The following is a 25875-nucleotide window of genomic DNA, read 5'->3' as shown; positions in this document are numbered from 1 at the left end:
TCCGAAAATGACCCGCGATAAGTGAAATCCGCGAAATAGAAAACTTTTTTTTTTTTTACAATTAGCAACTATTACATGTATACAAATACAGTGACTCACGTGTAGGCCGTTTCACTGCTCTTCAGACTGGGCCGCTGCATCCTGACTGCGCTCTGCAGTGTTCTCTTCTTCTGAAGCCCGCGGTGCAGGTGTGTTTGTTCGGGAGAAGAACATAGTGATAGGCAGCTGTTGTCGCTCTTTTTTCTTCTTTGCAAAAAGATCCTTGTACACCGACATGCCACCATCGATTACGTTGGAGAACTGTAATGAACGGCTCATCAAAGGGTCCCATTCCTCAGCTACTCGCTTAAGTTCAGTGGCCATTCGCACCATGGTTGCTAAGTTCGAAATTACAAGATAATTTGGCCAACTTAATGTAAATTTGCCAAGCTGTTTTATGTACGTACACATAACTGCACGAGACGACAAAATGATAGCACAATTCGTAGCATGTTTTGATACAAGAAGCGGGAGTGAGTTTTTAGCGAATCAGAATGCAGAGCACAATGCACCAAAAAAAAAAAAAAAATGCATTATGAAAATCCGCGAAATAGCGAATCCGCGATAAGTGAACCGCGAAGTGGCGAGGGATCACTGTACTCCAGAATGTTATGAAGAGTGATCAGATGAATTGCAATTAATTGCAAAGTCCCTCTTTGCCATGCAAATTAACTGAATCCCCCAAAAACATTTCCACTGCATTTCAGCCCTGCCACAAAAGGACCAGCTGACATCATGTCAGTGATTCTCTCGTTAACACAGGTGTGAGTGTTGACGAGGACAAGGCGGAGATCACTCTGTCATGCTGATTGAGTTCGAATAACAAACTGGAGGCTTCAAAAGGAAGGTGGTGCTTGGAATCATTGTTCTTCCTCTGTCAGCCATGGTTACCTGCAAGGAAACACGTGCCGTCATCATTGCTTTGCACAAAAAGGGCTTCACAGGCAAGGATATTGCTGCCAGTAAGATTGCACCTAAATCAACCATTTATCGGATCATCAAGAACTTCAAGGAGAGCGGTTCAATTGTTTTGAAGAAGGCTTCAGGAAGTCCAAGAAAGTCCAGCAAGTGCCAGGACCGTCTCCAAAAGTTGATTCAGCTGCGGGATCGGGGCACCACCAGTACAGAGCTTGCTCAGGAATGGCAGCAGGCATGTGTGAGTGCATCTGCACGCACAGTGAGGCGAAGACTTTTGGAGGATGGTCTGGTGTCAAGAAGGGCAGCAAAGAAGCCACTTCTCTCTTGGAAAAACATCAGGGACAGACTGATATTCTGCAAAAGGTACAGGGATTGGACTGCTGAGGACTGGGGTAAAGTCATTTTCTCTGATGAATCCCCTTTCCGATTGTTTGGGGCATTCGGAAAAAAGCTTGTCCGGAGAAGGCAAGGTGAGCGCTACCATCAGTCCTGTGTCATGTAAACAGTAAAGCATCCTGAGACCATTCATGTGTGGGGTTGCTTCTCAGCCAAGGGAGTGGGCTCACTCACAATTTTGCCTAAGAACACAACAATGAATAAAGAATGGTGCCAACACATCCTCCAGTTTGGTGACGAACAATGCCTTTTCCAGCATGATGGAGCACCTTGCCATAAGGCAAAAGTGATAACTACGTGGCTCGGGGAACAAAACATCGATATTTTGGGTCCATGGTCAGGCTACTCCCCAGACCTTAATCCCATTGAGAACTTGTGGTCAATCCTCAAGAGGTGGGTGGACAAACAAAAACCCACAAATTCTGACAAACTCCAAGCATTGATTATGCAAGAATGGGCTGCCATCAGTCAGGTTGTGGCTCAGAAGTTAATTGACAGCATGCCAGGGCGGATTGCAGAGGTCTTGAAAAAGAAGAGTCAACACTGCAAATATTGACTCTTTGCATCAACTTCATGTAATTGTCAATAAAAGCCTTTGACACTTATGAAATGCTTGTAATTATACTTCAGTATTCCATAGTAACATCTGACAAAAATATCTAAAGATACTGAAGCAGCAAACTTTGTGAAAATTAATATTTGTGTCATTCTCAAAACTTTTGGCCACGACTGTACGTTAAGCAGGTGTGGGAGAACCATGTACTAGTAGTATAGGATAGGGAGCACTTTGTGCTTCTATTAATGTACTAATCCAACCAAATCCATCATTATGTGTTGTGTTTCACTACCCCACCCCAACCTCAATCATCCCTAATGTCTGTGGGTTCTCCAGCCACCCCCACCTCCATCCATGACTAACTCATGATGGGAAAGTGGACATCCACTAAGAAACTACAGATATTAAAAACTCTAGACAACCAGACACTCTGGTTACCAGTTTGTATTGAATAGTATATTCAAAGTAAAAGTCACAGATTTTGCACTGGCTGGATTCTAGCTAGTCAACACAATAGAAAAAAGCCATATCAGCCCTCACAGGCTCAGCACAACAATGGAAATGCCTGTGAGAGGGGCCTTTTAGATTTGGATGGGGGAAAGGGAGACTTTGATGGCTCCCCTGCCTCAAGGAAAAGGTGATGGTAGAAATGAGTCGTCTTCGTGGTTTAACAGCATAACCCCACATTAGTGTTATTTTGACAGATTATTACTGGTCACTTGTACTTTGCATGCCACCCTGTGAGGGTCTGTTTCCCCCTTAGCTTCTCCCCCAGTACATCCTCCCCTACCATCCCATCACATCCTCCCCTACCATCCCATCACATCCTCCCCTACCATCCCATCACATCCTCCCCTACCATCCCATCACATCCTCCCCTACCATCCTATCACATCCTCCCCTACCATCCCATCACATCCTGCCTTACCATCCCATCACATCCTCCCCTACCATCCCATCACATCCTCCCCTACCATCCTATCACATCCTCCCCTACCATCCCATCACATCCTGCCTTACCATCCTATCACATCCTCCCCTACCATCCTATCACATCCTCCCCTACCATCCCATCACATCCTGCCCTACCATCCCATCACATCCTGCCCTACCATCCCATCACATCCTGCCTTACCATCCCATCACATCCTGCCTTACCATCCTATCACATCCTGCCTTACCATCCCATCACATCCTGCCTTACCATCCAATCACATCCTGCCTTACCATCCTATCACATCCTCCCCTACCATCCCATCACATCCTGCCTTACCATCCTATCACATCCTCCCCTACCATCCTATCACATCCTCCCCTACCATCCCATCACATCCTGCTCTACCATCCCATCACATCCTCCCCTACCATCCCATCACATCCTGCCTTACCATTCCATCACATCCTGCCTTACCATCCCATCACATCCTGCCCTACCATCCTATCACATCCTCCCCTACCATCCCATCACATCCTGCCCTACCATCCCATCACATCCTCCCCTACCATCCCATCACATCCTGCCTTACCATTCCATCACATCCTGCCTTACCATCCCATCACATCCTGCCCTACCATCCTATCACATCCTGCCCTACCATCCCATCACATCCTGCCTTACCATCCCATCACATCCTGCCTTACCATCCAATCACATCCTGCCTTACCATCCTATCACATCCTCCCCTACCATCCCATCACATCCTGCCTTACCATCCCACATCCTCTCCTACCATCCCATCACATCCTGCCTACCATCCTATCACATCCTCCCCTACCATCCCATCACATCCTGCCTTACCATCCCATCACATCCTGCCTTACCATCCCATCACATCCTGCCCTACCATCCTATCACATCCTCCCCTACCATTCTATCACATCCTCCCCTACCATCCTATCACATCCTCCCCTACCATCCCATCACATCCTGCCTTACCATCCCATCACATCCTCCCCTACCATCCTATCACATCCTCCCCTACCATCCTATCACATCCTCCCCTACCATCCTATCACATCCTGCCTTACCATCCCATCACATCCTGCCCTACCATCCTATCACATCCTGCCTTACCATCCCATCACATCCTCCCCTACCATCCTATCACATCCTCCCCTACCATCCTATCACATCCTGCCTTACCATCCCATCACATCCTCCCCTACCATCCCATCACATCCTGCCCTACCATCCCATCACATCCTGCCTTACCATCCCATCACATCCTCCCCTACCATCCTATCACATCCTCCCCTACCATCCCATCACATCCTCCCCTACCATCCCATCACATCCTGCCTTACCATCCCATCACATCCTCCCCTACCATCCTATCACATCCTCCCCTACCATCCTATCACATCCTCCCCTACCATCCTATCACATCCTCCCCTACCATCCCATCACATCCTCCCCTACCATCCCATCACATCCTGCCCTACCATCCCATCACATCCTGCCTTACCATCCCATCACATCCTCCCCTACCATCCTATCACATCCTCCCCTACCATCCCATCACATCCTGCCTTACCATCCCATCACATCCTCCCCTACCATCCCATCACATCCTGCCCTACCATCCCATCACATCCTGCCTTACCATTCCATCACATCCTGCCTTACCATCCCATCACATCCTGCCCTACCATCCTATCACATCCTGCCCTACCATCCCATCACATCCTGCCTTACCATCCCATCACATCCTGCCTTACCATCCAATCACATCCTGCCTTACCATCCTATCACATCCTCCCCTACCATCCCATCACATCCTGCCTTACCATCCCACATCCTCTCCTACCATCCCATCACATCCTGCCTACCATCCTATCACATCCTCCCCTACCATCCCATCACATCCTGCCTTACCATCCCATCACATCCTGCCTTACCATCCCATCACATCCTGCCTTACCATCCCATCACATCCTGCCCTACCATCCTATCACATCCTCCCCTACCATTCTATCACATCCTCCCCTACCATCCTATCACATCCTCCCCTACCATCCCATCACATCCTGCCTTACCATCCCATCACATCCTCCCCTACCATCCTATCACATCCTCCCCTACCATCCTATCACATCCTCCCCTACCATCCTATCACATCCTGCCTTACCATCCCATCACATCCTGCCCTACCATCCTATCACATCCTGCCTTACCATCCCATCACATCCTCCCCTACCATCCTATCACATCCTCCCCTACCATCCTATCACATCCTGCCTTACCATCCCATCACATCCTCCCCTACCATCCCATCACATCCTGCCCTACCATCCCATCACATCCTGCCTTACCATCCCATCACATCCTCCCCTACCATCCTATCACATCCTCCCCTACCATCCCATCACATCCTCCCCTACCATCCCATCACATCCTGCCTTACCATCCCATCACATCCTCCCCTACCATCCTATCACATCCTCCCCTACCATCCTATCACATCCTCCCCTACCATCCTATCACATCCTCCCCTACCATCCCATCACATCCTCCCCTACCATCCCATCACATCCTGCCCTACCATCCCATCACATCCTGCCTTACCATCCCATCACATCCTCCCCTACCATCCTATCACATCCTCCCCTACCATCCCATCACATCCTGCCTTACCATCCCATCACATCCTCCCCTACCATCCCATCACATCCTGCCCTACCATCCCATCACATCCTGCCTTACCATCCCATCACATCCTCCCCTACCATCCTATCACATCCTCCCCTACCATCCCATCACATCCTCCCCTACCATCCTATCACATCCTCCCCTACCATCCTATCACATCCTGCCTTACCATCCCATCACATCCTCCCCTACCATCCTATCACATCCTCCCCTACCATCCTATCACATCCTGCCTTACCATCCCATCACATCCTGCCCTACCATCCCATCACATCCTGCCTTACCATCCCATCACATCCTCCCCTACCATCCCATCACATCCTCCCCTACCATCCTATCACATCCTCCCCTACCATCCTATCACATCCTGCCTTACCATCCCATCCCATCCTGCCTTACCATCCCATCACATCCTCCCCTACCATCCTATCACATCCTCCCCTACCATCCCATCACATCCTCCCCTACCATTCTATCACATCCTGCCCTACCATCCTATCACATCCTCCCCTACCATCCTATCACATCCTGCCTTACCATCCCATCACATCCTGCCCTACCATCCCATCACATCCTGCCTTACCATCCTATCACATCCTCCCCTACCATCCCATCACATCCTGCCTTACCATCCCATCACATCCTGCCTTACCATCCCATCACATCCTGCCTTACCATCCCATCACATCCTGCCTTACCATCCCATCACATCCTCCCCTACCATCCCATCACATCCTCCCCTACCATCCCATCACATCCTCCCCTACCATCCAATCACATCCTCCCCTCCCCTACCATCCCATCACATCCTGCCTTACCATCCCATCACATCCTCCCCTACCATCCCATCACATCCTGCCTTACCATCCCATCACATCCTGCCTTACCATCCCATCACATCCTGCCCTACCATCCCATCACATCCTGCCTTACCATCCCATCACATCCTGCCTTACCATCCCATCACATCCTCCCTTACCATCCCATCACATCCTGCCTTACCATCCCATCACATCCTCCCTTACCATCCCATCACATCCTGCCTTACCATCCCATCACATCCTGCCTTACCATCCCATCACATCCTGCCTTACCATCCCATCACATCCTGCCTTACCATCCCATCACATCCTGCCTTACCATCCCATCACATCCTGCCTTACCATCCCATCACATCCTCCCGTACCATCCCATCACATCCTCCCTTACCATCCCATCACATCCTCCCCTACCATCCCATCACATCCTGCCTTACCATCCTATCACATCCTCCCCTACCATCCCATCACATCCTGCCTTACCATCCCATCACATCCTGCCTTACCATCCCATCACATCCTGCCTTACCATCCCATCACATCCTGCCTTACCATCCTATCACATCCTCCCCTACCATCCCATCACATCCTGCCTTACCATCCCATCACATCCTCCCCTACCATCCCATCACATCCTGCCTTACCATCCCATCACATCCTCCCTTACCATCCCATCACATCCTGCCTTACCATCCCATCACATCCTGCCTTACCATCCCATCACATCCTGCCTTACCATCCCATCACATCCTGCCCTACCATCCCATCACATCCTGCCTTACCATCCTATCACATCCTCCCCTACCATCCCATCACATCCTGCCTTACCATCCCATCACATCCTGCCTTACCATCCCATCACATCCTGCCTTACCATCCCATCACATCCTCCCCTACCATCCCATCACATCCTGCCTTACCATCCTATCACATCCTCCCCTACCATCCAATCACATCCTCCCCTACCATCCCATCACATCCTGCCTTACCATCCCATCACATCCTGCCTTACCATCCCATCACATCCTCCCCTACCATCCCATCACATCCTCCCCTACCATCCCATCACATCCTGCCTTACCATCCCATCACATCCTGCCTTACCATCCCATCACATCCTGCCTTACCATCCCATCACATCCTGCCTTGCCATCCTATCACATCCTCCCCTACCATCCTATCACATCCTGCCTTACCATCCCATCACATCCTGCCTTACCATCCCATCACATCCTGCCCTACCATCCTATCACATCCTGCCTTACCATCCCATCACATCCTCCCCTACCATCCTATCACATCCTGCCTTACCATCCCATCACATCCTCCCCTACCATCCCATCACATCCTCCCCTACCATCCCATCACATCCTCCCCTACCATCCCATCACATCCTCCCCTACCATCCCATCACATCCTCCCCTACCATCCAATCACATCCTCCCCTACCATCCCATCACATCCTGCCTTACCATCCCATCACATCCTGCCTTACCATCCCATCACATCCTGCCTTACCATCCCATCACATCCTGCCTTACCATCCCATCACATCCTGCCTTACCATCCCATCACATCCTGCCTTACCATCCCATCACATCCTGCCTTACCATCCCATCACATCCTCCCTTACCATCCCATCACATCCTCCCTTACCATCCCATCACATCCTGCCTTACCATCCCATCACATCCTCCCTTACCATCCCATCACATCCTGCCTTACCATCCCATCACATCCTGCCTTACCATCCCATCACATCCTGCCTTACCATCCCATCACATCCTGCCTTACCATCCCATCACATCCTCCCGTACCATCCCATCACATCCTCCCTTACCATCCCATCACATCCTCCCCTACCATCCCATCACATCCTGCCTTACCATCCTATCACATCCTCCCCTACCATCCCATCACATCCTGCCTTACCATCCCATCACATCCTGCCTTACCATCCCATCACATCCTGCCTTACCATCCCATCACATCCTGCCTTACCATCCTATCACATCCTCCCCTACCATCCTATCACATCCTGCCCTACCATCCCATCACATCCTGCCTTACCATCCTATCACATCCTCCCCTACCATCCCATCACATCCTCCCCTACCATCCCATCACATCCTGCCTTACCATCCCATCACATCCTCCCTTACCATCCCATCACATCCTGCCTTACCATCCCATCACATCCTGCCTTACCATCCCATCACATCCTGCCTTACCATCCCATCACATCCTGCCCTACCATCCCATCACATCCTGCCTTACCATCCTATCACATCCTCCCCTACCATCCCATCACATCCTGCCTTACCATCCCATCACATCCTGCCTTACCATCCCATCACATCCTGCCTTACCATCCCATCACATCCTGCCTTACCATCCTATCACATCCTCCCCTACCATCCTATCACATCCTCCCCTACCATCCAATCACATCCTCCCCTACCATCCCATCACATCCTCCCCTACCATCCCATCACATCCTGCCTTACCATCCCATCACATCCTGCCTTACCATCCCATCACATCGTGCCTTACCATCCAATCACATCCTGCCTTACCATCCCATCACATCCTGCCTTACCATCCCATCACATCCTCCCCTACCATCCCATCACATCCTGCCTTACCATCCTATCACATCCTCCCCTACCATCCAATCACATCCTCCCCTACCATCCCATCACATCCTGCCTTACCATCCCATCACATCCTGCCTTACCATCCCATCACATCCTCCCCTACCATCCCATCACATCCTCCCCTACCATCCCATCACATCCTGCCTTACCATCCCATCACATCCTGCCTTACCATCCCATCACATCGTGCCTTACCATCCAATCACATCCTGCCTTACCATCCCATCACATCCTCCCCTACCATCCCATCACATCCTGCCTTACCATCCTATCACATCCTGCCCTACCATCCCATCACATCCTGCCCTACCATCCCATCACATCCTCCCCTACCATCCCATCACATCCTGCCTTACCATCCTATCACATCCTCCCCTACCATCCCATCACATCCTGCCTTACCATCCCATCACATCCTGCCTTACCATCCCATCACATCCTTCCCTACCATCCCATCACATCCTCCCCTACCATCCCATCACATCCTCCCCTACCATCCCATCACATCCTCCCCTACCATCCCATCACATCCTGCCCTACCATCCCATCACATCCTGCCCTACCATCCCATCACATCCTCCCCTACCATCCCATCACATCCTGCCTTACCATCCCATCACATCCTGCCTTACCATCCCATCACATCCTCCCCTACCATCCCATCACATCCTGCCTTACCATCCCATCACATCCTGCCTTACCATCCCATCATGTCCTCCTCCTCCTTTCCTCTCTCCTCATCTCCATCCCTCCCTCCCCCATTAGAAACACAGCCCTCCACAGTGGCAGCACACCCTATTTAGTTTGACAGTTGACCCCAATACCCTCCTCTTCCTATACAAACACTGAGAGCACAACATATAGCATGTAAATCCACCCCAGCCCTCAACACACACACACACAAATAGAGTGATTGTGATAGAAATGGTTGAGTAAATAAATAAACACACATTTACTCTTACAAAAACAACTACATTGCACATCCTCACAACACACCAAGTCATCTTACTTATATGACAGTTAGCAAAAACCTCAATTTGTAGGATTTGGCAATTCACATTTTCAAATGGGGGCCGGAAAAAGGAAAATTTTATGAATAATAATATCTGGATTTATTGAGACTAATTAATTTATTATATCATGCCTCTCTCTCTCTCTCGCTCTCTCTCTCTCTCTCTCTCTCTCCCCGCCCTCTCCCCCTCGCTCGCTCGCTCTCTCTTTCTCTATCTCTCTCTCTCTCTCCCCGCCCTCTCTCCCTCTCACGCTCGCTCGCTCTCTCTCTCTCCCTCTTTCTCTTTCAGATGACGAGTCTGAGAGTGCCAACGGACTGCCATCCCTGACCCCCCCGGAGGCAATGGTTGTGGGCAGTGTCCCTTCAGATGGTGTGGCTCCATACAGGGAGGTGACTGAGAACGGGGTGAGTGCTCCCCTGGACTTTAGCACCACCACCTCCTCCTCTTCCTCATCAGAGGACCAGCAACCCATCAATCTGACTGACAGACTGCTGCCTGTGGGGAGCCCTGTTGGGATGCCCTACTCAGCTGACCCTACGAGAAAGTCCCCTGGGAAACCAGACTACGGCAACAAGGTAAGAACAGAAAATACATTTGAATATGGCGTGTTGGTGATAGCCACACCAGATGTTTTATTACAACTTGAATGCTGTTTTGTGTCCTTATCTGTGGCAATAGTAACAGTGTTTGTTTCTTTGTGGGTGTTTACAGTCTCCTCAGCACAGCTCCGGAAGCTATGACTCGTTGAAGACAGAACTGAGCATGAGTGCTGAGGACCTGACCTCTGGGCATGCTCAGATCATCGATGATGATGATGACGATCATGACGACCACGATGACAGTGACAAGATCACTGACGCTGAGGGAATGGACCCAGAGAGGCTGAAAGCATTTAATGTAAGAGTATCATCGCAGCTGTCACAACTAAATATATACTTCAAGAAATTGAAGAAATTGGCCTTTATGCAACACAATTTGTCTTCATGCAACCCAAATATCTACAAAGAAGTTAAGTTAGCACTTTTTCAAAATAATATAAATGTCAGAGGGAAAATGTTAAATGGCACTCCTCAACCTTAAGACCATTGTCATGTTATTGTGCATTTTAAATGTTTTTTTGCATTCACTATATCTTCTCATCTCTCCCCCCTCTTTATTTAATCCCGCTCCTTTTCTTTGCACCCTCTTTCATGCTCTACCTCCATGTTTACTCCCCCACTTCTGCTGTTGCTCTTTTTGTCTGTTTACACATACCCCTCCTGCTTCCCCCTACTCTACACCCCCTCCTCCTCTCTCCCCTCTACACCTCCCATCATCTCGTCTCCCTTCTAAACCTACCCCCCCCTCTCCTCCCTTATACACCCCATCCTCCTCTCTCTCCTCCCTTCCCCCCTCTATCTCTACCCTCTCAGATGTTTGTTCGTCTGTTTGTGGATGAGAACCTGGACCGCATGGTGCCCATCTCCAAGCAGCCCAAGGAGAAGATCCAGGCCATCATCGAGTCATGCAGCCGACAGTTCCCTGAGTTCCAGGAGCGCTCCCGCAAGCGCATCCGCACCTACCTCAAGTCCTGCCGCCGTTTGAAGAAGGTTGGTTTTGAGGTAGGCACTGTTCCCCTCAGTATCCTCCCCATAGTCCCTAACCCCCCCCCCCCCCCCCCCCCCCCCCCCTATTTAGTAGATGGTAGTCTTTTGATCTTACGAAGGGGGGTTGATTGTAGAGTGGACTTTATTAGTTGCCATATATGACAATGACTTCAAGTGAAATCCCAAGTTCAAGAACATTGGAAAACAGCAGCACACGAACATGCCCAGACCATCACTTCTAGCTCAGAAGCCCCAAAAGGACAGCACGTCATGGCTGTGCTTCATAACAGACTTCAATCATTGTTAAAAAAAAATATCCTGAAACATTGGCCTATTCTACAAATAGAGCTGATGCTCCAGCCTGGTGTGTTCTCATACAGACGATCAGAGATACGCTGGTCCATTCTTTCCAAAAGCCTTACTGTTCAAACTGGGAACTATAAGTGTGGAAGATGTGCTCAATGCAGTGGCGATTTTAGCATGTAAATCTTGGTGGGGCAAACAAAATAAAACAATTGGGGATGCATGCCTCCAAAGCCACTACACAACACTGAAACAATACATTAATTGCACTATAACAGTGACAAACTCTGCCCACAAACTGTTAGGGCCTACATAAAGCTGTCCTAACAGCAGAGTCCCAACAGCAGTCCCAACACCTTACCACTGTTACACCTGGCTATCTTGTCTGGCAGTGAAACAGTTCATTCAGCCTAATTTACTGCCTTTTAAAAAAACATAGCTGATATGGCTGACTTGCTTAAACAAATGTGGTTCCTACTGACAATTGAGATACACAAACTATGGCATAAGGGGACGACAAGCGGATAAGAGGCAATCCGTAATTTCGATTAAGACATTAATGAGCGAGCTAGGACGGACGTAGTCAATACAACTATTTGTTCAACACTTTTGAAATGTACAGCTACAGAATTCAGAACATGGCCGTTCTTACAGTGTTCTCCCTGTACACCAAGTCAGAACCGTAGGATAAATAAAAGGGGGCATATAAGCAGACAATGAAAGCTCTTACAATATTTAATGATTACATTTCTCTAAAACAGGTTATAGGTTAGCTCGTTTTTTCCCAAATTCCCAGTTGTCTTGAACTCACTGAAGTCAGATTTCCCAGTTCCGAGTTAACAGAGCGTGGCAGAAATCATGCTGGATTGACAGCATGGCCAATGTTGAATGTTTATCATTTTAAGCTTGGAAAAGAGACCCTTAAACCCAGAATTAGGACCACACACCCACTCCACTGAATAGCAGGCTAGTGATTGCTTTGCAATGCTTGCAGTTAGCCACTGATTACTTCCGAACCACTCATTGTTGAATTTGCGATTTCCAACTTGTTGTGTAATGTTTATGTTCAATGGTCGATGAGCACGATACGTTTTATCTATAATTTCTCTTAATTATTTCTCTTCATATAACAAGGATTAAAAGGATTTGCCAGTAGATTGTTGACTTAATTCATGATGATGACTGCTAGCTAAGATTTAGAAAGTATGATGTTGATCATAAGTATGATCTTGATCGTAAGATCATTTAGAAAGTATGTCCAATCAAAGCTACTGTAGATATAACGTGATTTGACGTCATTTTATCTGTGGCCAATAACCTTGAGACTTCTTAGATGGGCACTTCGAATGTAACTATATGGCAGCACCCAATGGGCTTGAATTTTGGAGCTCTACCCTTAGATTTTGCTGTGACGTAGAGTCCCAAAGAATGACAGAACACTGAGCCAGTCACGGCGCAACTAGAGAACATTACCAACCCCTACGCTCCGTATTTTCCCCTGGCTGTCCCACCACCACAGAAAGCATTGAGCTAGGCTGAAACACCTGCATTTTGGAGCTGCTTACTCAAGAAAGCAAAAATGAGACCATGTTTGTATGCAGCTTTATTAACTTAATGATTTAGATTTTTTTTTTTACATTGTTTGCAAAGTGATATGTGACACGTATTAATGCCAAAATAACATGCAAAGCAGGCAAACCCACCCCCCAAAATATATATATTATAGTTTTTTGGGGGGTTGGGTTTGCCTGTTTTGCATGTTATTTTGGCATAAATATGTGTATATATATTTTGGCATTAATACGTGTATATATATTTTCAGTTTGTTTTAGTTTTTTGTAGCTAAAAATGTGGTGCTCAAAACAGAATGACGTGTCACCACTGGTTCAATGTAACAACACTGCAACCTGTAAATACTTCCCACACCCTCTCACTGGCCGAAAGTTCTACTAGAGACTGTGCACCAACTGTAACTCTAAGATGCTCTTGATTCTCTGATTTAGAAACATTTTGGAGTGCCGCAGTTTCCCAGTGTTCTTGAACTTGGAATTTCATTTGAAGGGGGTTGATTGTTTGTAGAGACTGGGATGGCCAGGATTTGTAGAAAGCTATCATTTTGTATCTGCCAATGTACAATTTCAAGTTTCATGAACATGCATAAATATACACTAAATTCACTCACACATGAATATTATACTGCACACCCTTAACACTATTGTCTGTGCTGTCAGACACGGCCCACACCCCCACACCTCACATCTGCCATGGCTGAGAACATTCTCGCTGCTGCTTGTGAAAGTGAGACACGCAACGCTGCCAAGAGGATGCGACTAGATGTCTATCAAGGCCCTGTGAGTGTACATGTATTTGTCACGCCCTGACCTTAGTTCCTTTGTTATGTCTCTATTTTGGTTTGGTCAGGGTGTGAGTTGGGGTGGGCATTCTATGTTTTTGTTCTATGTTTTATATTTCTATGTGTTTGGCCAAGTGTGGTTCTCAATCAGAGGCAGCTGTCTATCGTTGTCTCTGATTGAGAACCATACTTAGGTAGCCTCATCCCACCTGTGTTTTGTGGGTAGTTGTTTCCTGTTTTGTGTTTGCACCTTTCAGAACTGTTTCGGTCGTTCTCTTTGTTATTTTTGTTATTTCAGTGTTCATTAAATAAATATAGACACGTACCACGCTGCACCTTGGTCAACTCTCCTTCCAACAGCCGTTACAGTATTTGTGTGTTCACAGCATGTGTGTATTTGTTAATTAATGTTATTTTGGAGTGTGTTCATTTGTGTGTTTGTTTATCCATGACAGTAAATGAAGTCCATGTTCTTCTGTCGGTAACATCATTACCAGTATGTACATACTGTAGCTACAGTAGATTCAAATACTGTATATCTTGCTAAAAATTTACATGTTCTTATTACTATGTGATTTTTCCAATAAGTACAGTGTAATAACTATTGTAGCTACTCCTGTAGGAGGAACCTGCTACTGCTGATAAGAACGGCTCCAGGGACCCAGCTTCAGTTGCCCCCTCAGGCTTCTCCCTGGCTGCCTCAGCCTACTCCCAGTCCCAGGACCCAGCATACACCAACGGCACCAACAGGGGCCTCAACTACAGCTTCCGCAGTTACGGAGCAATGAGCAACAACCTGCCGACCACTGGTGCCACCACCACACAGACCAATGGTAATTAGCTTCTACCTAAGTCCTAGACTGAGATTCAGTTAGAATGTGTTTTTGTACTGTATGTACCTCTATCTATATTAGTGTGATTATTGATTGCCTATATTGTATATCAATAATGTAACATTTTATATAGGCCTTCTGTATATAAATAATCGGTAACACTTTATTTGGATAGTCCATCTGAAGATGCTCAACAGGGTATCTACAGACTATCAGTCATTTTTTAACGAACTATCTACTAGCCTAACCTTAACCCTTATGCTAACCCTAAACTTAACCCTTACCCTAACCCTAGCCCTAACTCTAACTTTAACCCTTACCCTAATGTTTTTCTCAACCTTACCCTAACCCTAACCTTAGGAAGCAGTTGCTTAGCAACAGCTAGTTTGTTGACAGTATGAGCATCTACAGATGGACTAATCTAATAAATTGTGACCCAGTAATCTTGTGCTTTCTTTACTGTATGGGGTTATCACACTTAAAGTACACTATCATTTCTCTCTCCAGGTCCCACTGATCTCAGTATGAAGTCTGTGGCTCCCACATCCTCTTCCTCCAGTTCTAACAGTCACAGTGGTCAGGGTGGAGGTGGGGGGGGTGCCTCGGCTCAGCTCAGCCCCCCTGAGGTCACAGCGGTGAGGCAGCTCATCGCCGGGTACCGAGAGTCTGCTGCCTTCCTGCTCCGATCTGCAGACGAGCTGGAGAACCTGATCCTGCAGCAGAACTGAACCATAACCAGGCCAGACCGGACGAACTATGCCGTGCCAAGACCCGTCTCCCCAGGCTGTCTGTCTGTACTATCACCCTCAGTCAAACACATTCAGACAGACAGACACTTAAGAGTTTAACTCAGTAAAGTGTCAAAGTAAAAACTAGGAGTCAAACTACATCGCGCAATTGGGCCATGTAGATAGTAGATATATGGTCACAGGAACACAAACAATTTACAGAAATATAAAATCCATACATTCACACTAATCTTAGTGCCCAGTTAGCTTTTACATTCCCATAACAAACCTACTCCTCACCCACTTAATTTATACCCCCAGAAACACCGCCAAGTCACCTCCTTCCACGGATTTTCTTTCTAAACTGAGGAGGTATTTGTCAAACATGAATTGCTGCTTCAGATTTGGCATTATGCCACTGCTCTGTTAACCTCAACAGTAGTTTTTAAAGTTTGAAGGTTTAGGTATGCAAAGTGTGATCATAGAAAAGGGGGATGTTAAACCTGTAGGGTAAAGTACTGTAATGTGTCCAAACCTACAGGCTTTGGATTGCCGGCAAAAGGTTAATGCTTCTGGGAAAAGTGTGTAACAGGGTGCAACATGGAAGATAATCAGTAAATGCAAGCCAATTTCCACATACTCAGTCTTTTTGTGGGACTTTGTGCAAAGGGAGGTCTTCTTAGCGTACCTCTACCTCCTCCTCATGCTTTTAGTCTCAGCATGATGAGCTAACATGTAAAACATTCCCCAGAGATAGCAGATTTACCACAAACATCCCATAATATTTTGTAAGGCTCCGCTGGGAGCAGTAACGTAATTTGTCAATCAGGAATGCTGTGTAAAAAGAAAGTATGTCTCATGGCAGCACTGTAGCTTCATTGTTGTCTGTTCTGAAAGATGCTCTTCTTTATCTGGAACCTCATAACTGAGGCCTTTCATTGACTGGCACCAATCAGATAGATGTGAATAGGACAGAGGACCTGATATACAATGATAGTAGACTTGAGGTCAAATAACCTTTGTTAAGTCATTTGAGATTATTTCAGAGACTAACAGTTTGTGTTGGTTTAAGTCAGTCAGATATGAACAGCATATGGTTGTGTCATAAACTTTGTCTCATGAACGTCACATGTTCGTCTCATGGAAATGTATGGTGAATGCATTGTGCTCCTTGTAACGGCTGTTGGTCTGCTATAGAAAACGATTTCCCTCAAAATCCCACCATATTCTCTCCACCTCAACTCCTTTTTCTTACCGGTCTTTGCATTTCTCATTAGCAGAAATTATGACATAAAACACACTGTTTAAAAAAGAAGCAAAAGACAATCTTGATCATGTGTGATGGCATCACAGTTTACTCAACAGTTCCTTGCTATGGTGTGTGTACTGTATGTGAGAGCAGAACAGAGTACTGTAGCCGTAACATCCTCTATCAACATACTTTGACAGGCCAGTCATTTGAGCACTCTGTCCTAAGTGGTCGTTTTATTGTTGGTAAACGTTGGCATTATTTCTGTTTGTTGTGTAAGTGAAGTGGAGTTGCCCTTTCAAAGCTCTTTAGTAAAAAAAATTGCTCGGTACACTTAAACATTCCAAACAAAGACTAAATATTATTTTAAGTAGTCAACCTGGTCAGCACCTTAAACAGTGCATTAGGAAAGTTTTCGGACCCCTTGACTTTTCCACATTTTGTTGCGTTACAGCCTTATTCTAAAATTGATTACATCGTTTTTCCCCCTCAATCTACACTCAATACCTCATAATGGCAAAGTAAAAAACATTTAATTTATTACATATTAAAAACTGAAATATACATTTACATAAGTATTCAGACCCTTTACTCAGTACTTTGTTGAAACACCTTTGGCAGCGATTACAGCCTCAAGTCTTCTTGGGTATGACGCTACAAGCTTGGCACACCTATATTTGGGGAGTTTCTCCCATTCTTCTCTGCAGATCCTCTCAAGCTCTGTCAGGTTGGATGGGGAGCGTTGTTGCACAGCTTTTTTCAGGTCTCTCCAGAGATGTTCAATCGGGTTCAAGTCCGGGCTCTGGCCACTCAAGGACATTCAGAGACTTGTCTCGAAGCCACTCCTGTGTTGTCTTGGCTGTGTGCTGAAGGTCGTTGTCCTGTTGGAAGGTGAAACGTCGCCCCAGTCTGAGGTCCTGAGCGTTCTGGAGCGGGTTTTCATCAAGAATCTCTCTGTATTTTTCTCTGTTTATATTTCCTTCAATCCTGACTAGTCTCCCAGTCCCTGCCGCTGAAAAACATCTCCACAGCATGATGCTGCCACTACCATGCTTCACAGGAGGGATTGTGCCAGGTTTCATCCAGATGTGACGCTTGGAATACAGGCCAAAGAGTTAAATCTAGGTTTCATCAGACCAGAGAATCTTGTTTCCAATGGTCAGAGTCCTTTAGGTGCCTTTTGGCAAACTCCAAGTGGGCTGTCATGTGCCTTTTATTGAGGAGTGGTTACCATAAAGGCTTGATTGGTGGAGTGTTGCAGAGATGGATTTCCTTCTGGAAGGTTCTCCCATCTCCACAGAGGAACTCTGGAGCTCTGTCAGAGTGACCATCGAGTTCTTGGTCACCTACCTGACCAAGGCCTTTCTCCCCCGATTGCTCAGTTTGGCTGGGCGGCCAGCTCTAGGAAGAGTCTTGGTGGTTTCAAACTTCTTCCATTTAAGAATGATGGAGGCCACTGTGTTCTTGGGGACCTTCAATGCTGTAAAAAAAATGTTGGTACCCTTCCCCAGATCTGTGCCTCGACACAATCCTGTCTCGGAGCTCTACAGACAATTCCTTCGACCTCATGGCTTTGTTTTTGCTCTGACATGCACTGTCAACTGTGGGACCTTATACAGACAGGTGTGTGCCTTTCCAAATCATGTTCAATCAATTGAATTTACCACAGGTGGACTCCAATCAAGTTGTAGAAACATCTCAAGGATGATCAATGGAAACAGGATACACCTGAGCTCAATTTCTAGTCTCATAGCAAAGGGTCTGAATACTTATGTAAATATTATTATTTATTTTTTTATGTGCTAAAATGTCAAAATACCTGTTTTCGCTTTGTCATTATATAGTATTATGTGTAGACTGATGAGGAACATGTTTTATTTAATCAATTTTAGAATAAGGCTGTAACGTAACAAAATGTGGAAAAAGGGAAAGAGTACGAATACTTTCCGAATGTACTGTAGATTTGTCAGATAATTCATATAAGAGAGGAATACATTTCAGTGTAATTAATAATAAATGATGTCAGCAGCACATATCTACTACATTGCTGTGATGATGATCATTCCAAGAACAGGTCAGTCTAAAATGACATACACAAAATAATCTGTAATTTATTTATGGTCACCATCCATGACAAAATTTGACTTCTTTATCATATTTCAAATGTATAATCTATTGCAAGTTTGGAAGCACTTTACAGCTCAGGATAAAATTACATGGTATATATTTGTAACCGGACATTGTTACAGAACAATCATACTTGATTCACATATTCAATTTACATATTTAAGATACTCATGCCTGACAATGGGTTGATCATGGTGGTCTATGATCAGAGCTGATCTGAGTGTGTGTTTAACTTTTTAGTTTGGATGTCTGTATTGATTTAAATGTACATGATTTTTGTCCACTAAACTGATCATCTTATGGATAACTTATTGTGGAAATCATTATTAAAATGCACAATATTGGGTTTTAAAGTACATGGCAAGGCTCATGCAAGAATCAGCCAATCTCACAGTCTTAACTAAATAACTTCAATCTGAATTTTTACTAGCAACACAAGAAAAGACTGTTTTAAAAGAGAATTATATTTTGCACGCATCAGACTTCAGACATTTTATTTTAGCTAGACTAGTCAGGCTTTAGAAACTGTTATTTTGAAAAATCATGGGGGCTCAGGCGTGTGTACACATTTGAATGCATTTAAAAAGTTAATTTGAATAGACTCATTTGGATTAATCAACTTGATAGCACCTTTTTTCCAAAGAGTGTAGGTATAGCTATCTAGAACATACTGTACGAGAATCCTTTGAAGAATAATTTGTGGTTCCAGGGTAGAACCCGGGTTCTATGTAGAACCTTTTCCCCAGAGGTTTCTACATGGAACCCCAAAAAGTTCTACCTGGAATCAAAAAAGTTTCTCCTATGGGGACAGCCGAAGAACCATTTTAGAACCCTTTTTTCTAAGAGTGTACCCGCTGGGGGACACACTGGCTGAATCAATGTTGTTTCCATGTCATTTCAATGAAATTACATTGAACCAATGTGGAATAGACGTTGAATTGACATCTGTGCTCAGTGGGTAGGGCTCTGTCCTGATACACTCAAATGTCTTCCATGTCTCCTTCACCTTGCCCCTATTTTACTTTTGGCCAGCCATAAGCTCCAACAGCCATCAGTAAACTGCCATCTACACTTAAATTTACATTTTAGTCATTTAGCAGACGCTCTTATCCAGAACGACTTACAATTAGTGCATTCATCTTAAGATAGCTAGGTGAGACAACAACATATCACAATGCAGATACACATTATGTTATTGATGCCGGGTTGATCTAAATTCACGTTTCTAACGCATCACTTTTCTTTGTGTGTCCAGAAAAGGGTCTCTTCTTAATTTGTCTTAAGACTACAAGCTACATTTCATGTGTGTGCTGCAGTTACTGTGACCAATGAAACGCAACCATTTGTAGACATATTTTATTCCAGTGGATTTCTCGTTGCATTGGCAGGACAATTTAATGTATAGATGTTTTATAAAAATGTAGCGTAAAAGCCCTAGTAACTTGTGGATTGCTGATGTGGTCAGATATATGTATAGCTGTACAAAAGGTTGTAAAAGAAACATTTTAAACCTAAATAATTTTTCTGTGGTGTACAGCACGGTTCCAGAAAATGTATGTGGTTTCAAGTTCAACCCTTGCCTGTTTTAACAGTTGGTGGTGCTCTGTAAAACTTCTATTGTTCTTGATATTATTTTACTTGTTACTTCTCTTGCATTGGCCAGAGACTGTAGTTCTGTGCAGGGGGTTGTAATGTACTGTATACCAATGTGAAGCTTTGTATTTTTTATTTCTGTTTTTTTGGACTCAGTGAAAGTGTGATGTTTACATGTACAGATTTTTCCAAATACTTTACATTTTTGTCCATGATATTTTCTCACCTACCCTTCCTGTTTATATTTGCTCAGACATTTCTTTAGTGCATTATATCAAATGCAGACAGATGTGACTGCTTTGAAAGGTGGTCAGATGACATTCACATGGTCGAAGTGAGGCTAGACTAAGACAACCAGGTTGGGGTTGGTATCTGGTGATGGCTGATAGCATCAGACTCTTTAGGGATTCAGGAGTGAGAGTGAGCGTCATGCCAGTTCAAAGTGCACCATGAATAGCCTACCTCTGTCAGATTTATCAGTAGCATAATGATACACAGATTCCTATTGAACGATTGCAGATAACCCAGCCACCTTTTCCCTTCTGAATAGCCGTGTTTTAACAAGCTTCTGGCGGGTGAAGTCAAAAGGATCATTAGCATGTAACTCAATCACTGAGCAACATAATATAACGGTAGGAGGATTACAGTAGTTCAAACGCAATGGTAGCCACTCATTCTATGATGATTCTATTGTGATCACATTCCCTGGTTGTTATAAGGTACACTTTGACCTCTCGTAACAGCTCCTCAGTGATGTGATGTAAAAGCCATTCCCCTCTCCTGGTCCTCAAGGGGAAACACAAGAACCTCAGGAAACGCTGAATCTCTGAGTTTATTTTTGTTCCATTATGATATTTACTGATGACAGTAAAGTCTCTCTACCTGTTACCATAACATTTATATGAAACGTTTATCATTGTTTTGTACATTTATCATTGTGATTTAAAAGTGGAGCTTTTTCCAGTACATGTGACTGAATATTTAGATTTTTTTGAAAAGTGTTTATAGGTATAAATATGAATTAATATATGTGAAGCGACTAAAAAGACAAAAGAAAAGGCAGAAACATTTTCATCTGTTTGTTTCATGCAATGCCGCCCAGGCAGGATGTTCTCTGCCTCTTACATATCACTAATGATGAGGGACTTGTTCTTGTTTTGAAATAGCGCTTTTTCAGTGTAACGTCAACGCTACGGTAAAAAATGTTGGTTACCAACAGCAGAATTGCAAGCTTCTCTTCAGAGATGTCAGTAACTGAATAAAACTGAAACTTGGCTACTTTGATTAATTTCTTGGATTGGGAATGTAGTGCAGACAATGTTTGAGAGAGATGGAGAGACAGATATGGAGAGATAGAGTTGGAAAGATGGATTAACCTTGTGGATAGATGTGCTCTGTTGCCATGGTGAGGCCTTCATTCTCTTTATATAGATACTGTATATAATAACTACAGAATGACCAGGTTACGGATGCAGCTGTACATAATACTTTTCGATGTCACTATCTGAGCTGCTGCACCTCCTGAATGTGCCTATATCCACTGACTCCAACACAGTTATAAAGATTTGTCCATACTCTGTCACATTTACCTTTGCCTTGCCAATCACTTTTTAAAAAATGAGTTGAAGTACATAACTATTCACTGTCTCCTTCCAAGGCCTCAAATACGTTTAAAATGTGTATACTTAATCTGTCGTGTAGAGATAATTATGCAGCATTTCCAGTCCATCCAGCTCTGGAAGCCAGTAGAATGATGATGTCATAAGATGCAAAACATCAAACAACACCTGAGAACGAGGGAACAGAGTAAATGTCTCTCTGCTTTGGGGAAGGTCTTCTGACCGTGTACCACTATGCAAAGAACCGTAGTGACAGCCTAAGTCCACAGGAGTTCAGCAACGAGACAGAATGCAGCAGCAGGGAGACTGAAAGTCCAGTCCATTTAAACTTCAGCAAACCAATAACAGCCACGAGGGCGCAGCATAGAACAATGGCCAATTGACAGTAACAGCACTGACTGCAGATTTGTGCGATTTTTTTGAGCTTCACAGATGCTTTAAGTGTGCCCATACATACAGCATCTGCTAATAGCCTGTGTGTTTGAGTGAATTACCTCAGTCCAAGTGGACAATCTCTTTGCAATTGACTAAGTTAGTGTGCGTAAAGTTATTATCAGGTGTATCCATTCCAAAGAACTGAGAGTATTCTGCATCATGTGAAGAAATCATGTGAAGAAATGTCAATACTATTTCCCTAAAATGCAATCCTTCATTTAAATTAGAAAATTACTTCATTTCACAGGCCTCTTCAGTTCAAATGGGGTCCTGAGCAATGGCCTAATAAAATAAGTATTTCAAATCAAATCAAATGTATTTATATAGCCCTTCTTACATCAGCTGATATCTCAAAGTGCTGTACAGAAACCCAGCCTAAAACCCCAAACAGCAAGCAATGCAGGTGTAGAAGCACGGTGGCTAGGAAAAACTCCCTAGAAAGGCCAAAACCTAGGAAGAAACCTAGAGAGGAACCAGGCTATGAGGGGTGGCCAGTCCTCTTCTGGCTGTGCCGGGTGGAGATTATAACAGAACATGGCCAAGATGTTCAAATGTTCATAAATGACCAGCATGGTCAAATAATAGTAATCACAGTAGTTGTCGAGAGTGCAACAAGTCAGCACCTCAGGAGTAAATGTCAGTTGGCTTTTCATAGCCGATCATTAAGAGTATCTCAACCGCTCCTGCTGTCTCTAGAGAGTTGAAAACAGCAGGTCTGGGACAGGTAGCACGTCCGGTGAACAGGTCAGGGTTCCATAGCCGCAGGCAGAACAGTTGAAACTGGAGCAGCAGCACGGCCAGGTGGACTGGGGACAGCAAGAAGTCATCATGCCAGGTAGTCCTGAGGCATGGTCCTAGGGCTCAGGTCCTCCGAGAGAGAGAAAGAAAGAGAGAGAGAGAGAATTAGAGAGAGCATACTTAAATTCACACAGTACACCGGATAAGACAGGAGAAGTACTCCAGATATAACAGACTGACCCTAGCCCCCCGACACATAAACTACTGCAGCATAAATACTGGAGGCTGAGACAGGAGGGGTCAGGAGACAGTGTGGCACCATCCGATGATACCCGGACAGGGCCAAACAGGCAGGATATAACCCCACCCACTTTTCCAAAGCACAGCCCCCACACCACTAGAGGGATATCTTCAACCACCAACTTACCATCCTGAGACAAGGCCGAGTATAGCCCACAAAGATCTCCGCCACGGCACAACCCAAGGGGGGGCGCCAACCCAGACAGGAAGATCACGTCAGTGACTCAACCCACTCAAGTGACGCACCCCTCCTAGGGACGGCATGGAAGAGCACCAGTAAGCCAGTGACTCAGCCCCTGTAATAGGGTTAGAGGCAGAGAATCCCAGTGGAGAGAGGGGAACCGGCCAGGCAGAGACAGCAAGGGCGGTTCATTGCTCCAGAGCCTTTCCGTTCACCTTCACACTCCTGGGCCAGACTACACTCAATCATATGACCAACTGAAGAGATGAGTCTTCAGTAAAGACTTAAAGGTTGAGACCGAGTCTGCATCTCACATGGGTAGGCAGACCATTCCATAAAAATTGAGCTCTATAGGAGAAAGCCCTGCCTCCAGCTGTTTGCTCAGAAATTCTAGGGACAATTATATTTACATTTAATGGCGACTGAGTAGAGGTTTTGAACGAATAGGTTACATGTTTCTGGCTGCCTACGGTTACATGTCTGGCTAGGATCAAAAAGCAAAAGCAATTTCACAATCAGGGCACGGAAATGGACCAAGCATCCAGTTGGAGGGAGAACTTAGTCCTGTCTTGACCTGCCGAGAAGGTACCAGAAGCATGGGCTGGATTTCCCTCTACCATGTTTCACATGCAGCAATTTATCAGACCTCTGATGCTGATTGGGGTTGCGTTATAACTGAATCATAACAGTATTCTTATAAACATATTCTTAGAAACATATTCTTAGAAACATATTATTATAGCATTATAACACTAACTTACTATTTGTATTACACAACTTATTCTCCAGAGTTTATTCTTTATCACTTTATGCTTCTGAGTTTCCCAGAAACATGTGGAGGTGACCTGAGTGTTAGTTTACTGCCAGGAGCCCTCTGTTGTTGTTGCGTAAAGACGTAACTGAGCTTATCAATCATCAATCACTTCCGGGATCTCTGTGTTTATGTTGAAATTTCACATTGGGACATGTGCAAATACTCAATACATGATCCCAGTGTGTACACATTCTCCCTGCGTTCAGAGATTGGTGGCCCTAGCCACAAACCAACTGAGACAGTGATACAAACAATGTGTTCTTTCCCACTCATAATACTTATAGGTTACTGGTTTATTCTGTTTAAAGGGTTAAAGGGGAGAACATCCTGACCTTGGCCTTAGCTTTAGCCTTAAACCTAACCCTAACCCCTACCCTAGCTTCATGTCCACATCCCAGTTCCATCCTAACACTAACCTCAACCCTAACTCTAACCCTAGCTTCGTCTCCACATCACAGTTCAACCCTAACACTAACCTCAAGTCTAAGTCTAACCCTAGCTTCATGTCTACATCCCAGTTCAACCTAACACTAATCTCAACCCTAACTCTAACCCTAGCTTCGTCTCCACATCCCAGTTCAACCCTAACACTAACCTCAAGTCTAAGTCTAACCCTAGCTTCATGTCTACATCCCAGTTCAACCTAACACTAATCTCAACCCTAACTCTAACCCTAGCTTCGTCTCCACATCCCAGTTCAACCCTAACACTAACCTCAAGTCTAAGTCTAACCCTAGCTTCATGTCTACATCCCAGTTCAACCTAACACTAATCTCAACCCTAACTCTAACCCTAGCTTCATGTCTACATCCCAGTTCAACTTTAACCCTCAACCTTAAACCTAACCCTAACAAATCATATCAACATTTATTTGTTACATACACAGTTTAGCAGATATTATAGCGGGTGTAGCAAAATGCTTATGTTACTAGCTTCTAAATATGCAGTAAAATGTCAAACAAGTACACAA

General features: G+C 45.2%; 1 protein-coding gene across 1 annotated transcript in view; it reads left to right on the top strand.

Moving 5' to 3' along the window:
* LOC120058646 (nucleolar protein 4-like) overlaps positions 1 to 15849 on the top strand; it is a 28445-nt gene extending 12596 nt beyond the window's left edge. The window contains exons 5-11 of the mRNA XM_039007401.1: positions 10335 to 10621; positions 10758 to 10943; positions 11459 to 11647; positions 11727 to 11729; positions 14167 to 14292; positions 14914 to 15121; positions 15629 to 15849. Coding sequence (XP_038863329.1) covers positions 10335 to 10621; positions 10758 to 10943; positions 11459 to 11647; positions 11727 to 11729; positions 14167 to 14292; positions 14914 to 15121; positions 15629 to 15849 — 1220 coding nt within the window. The remainder of the gene's footprint in view (positions 1 to 10334; positions 10622 to 10757; positions 10944 to 11458; positions 11648 to 11726; positions 11730 to 14166; positions 14293 to 14913; positions 15122 to 15628) is intronic.
* Positions 15850 to 25875: the final 10026 nt, after the last annotated feature.

This window comes from Salvelinus namaycush, chromosome 14 (genome assembly GCF_016432855.1).
Source record: "Salvelinus namaycush isolate Seneca chromosome 14, SaNama_1.0, whole genome shotgun sequence".
NCBI classification, from domain to species: Eukaryota; Metazoa; Chordata; class Actinopteri; order Salmoniformes; family Salmonidae; genus Salvelinus; species Salvelinus namaycush.
Note: the sequence above shows the minus strand (reverse complement) of the source record. Positions and strands in the feature narration are given on the sequence as shown.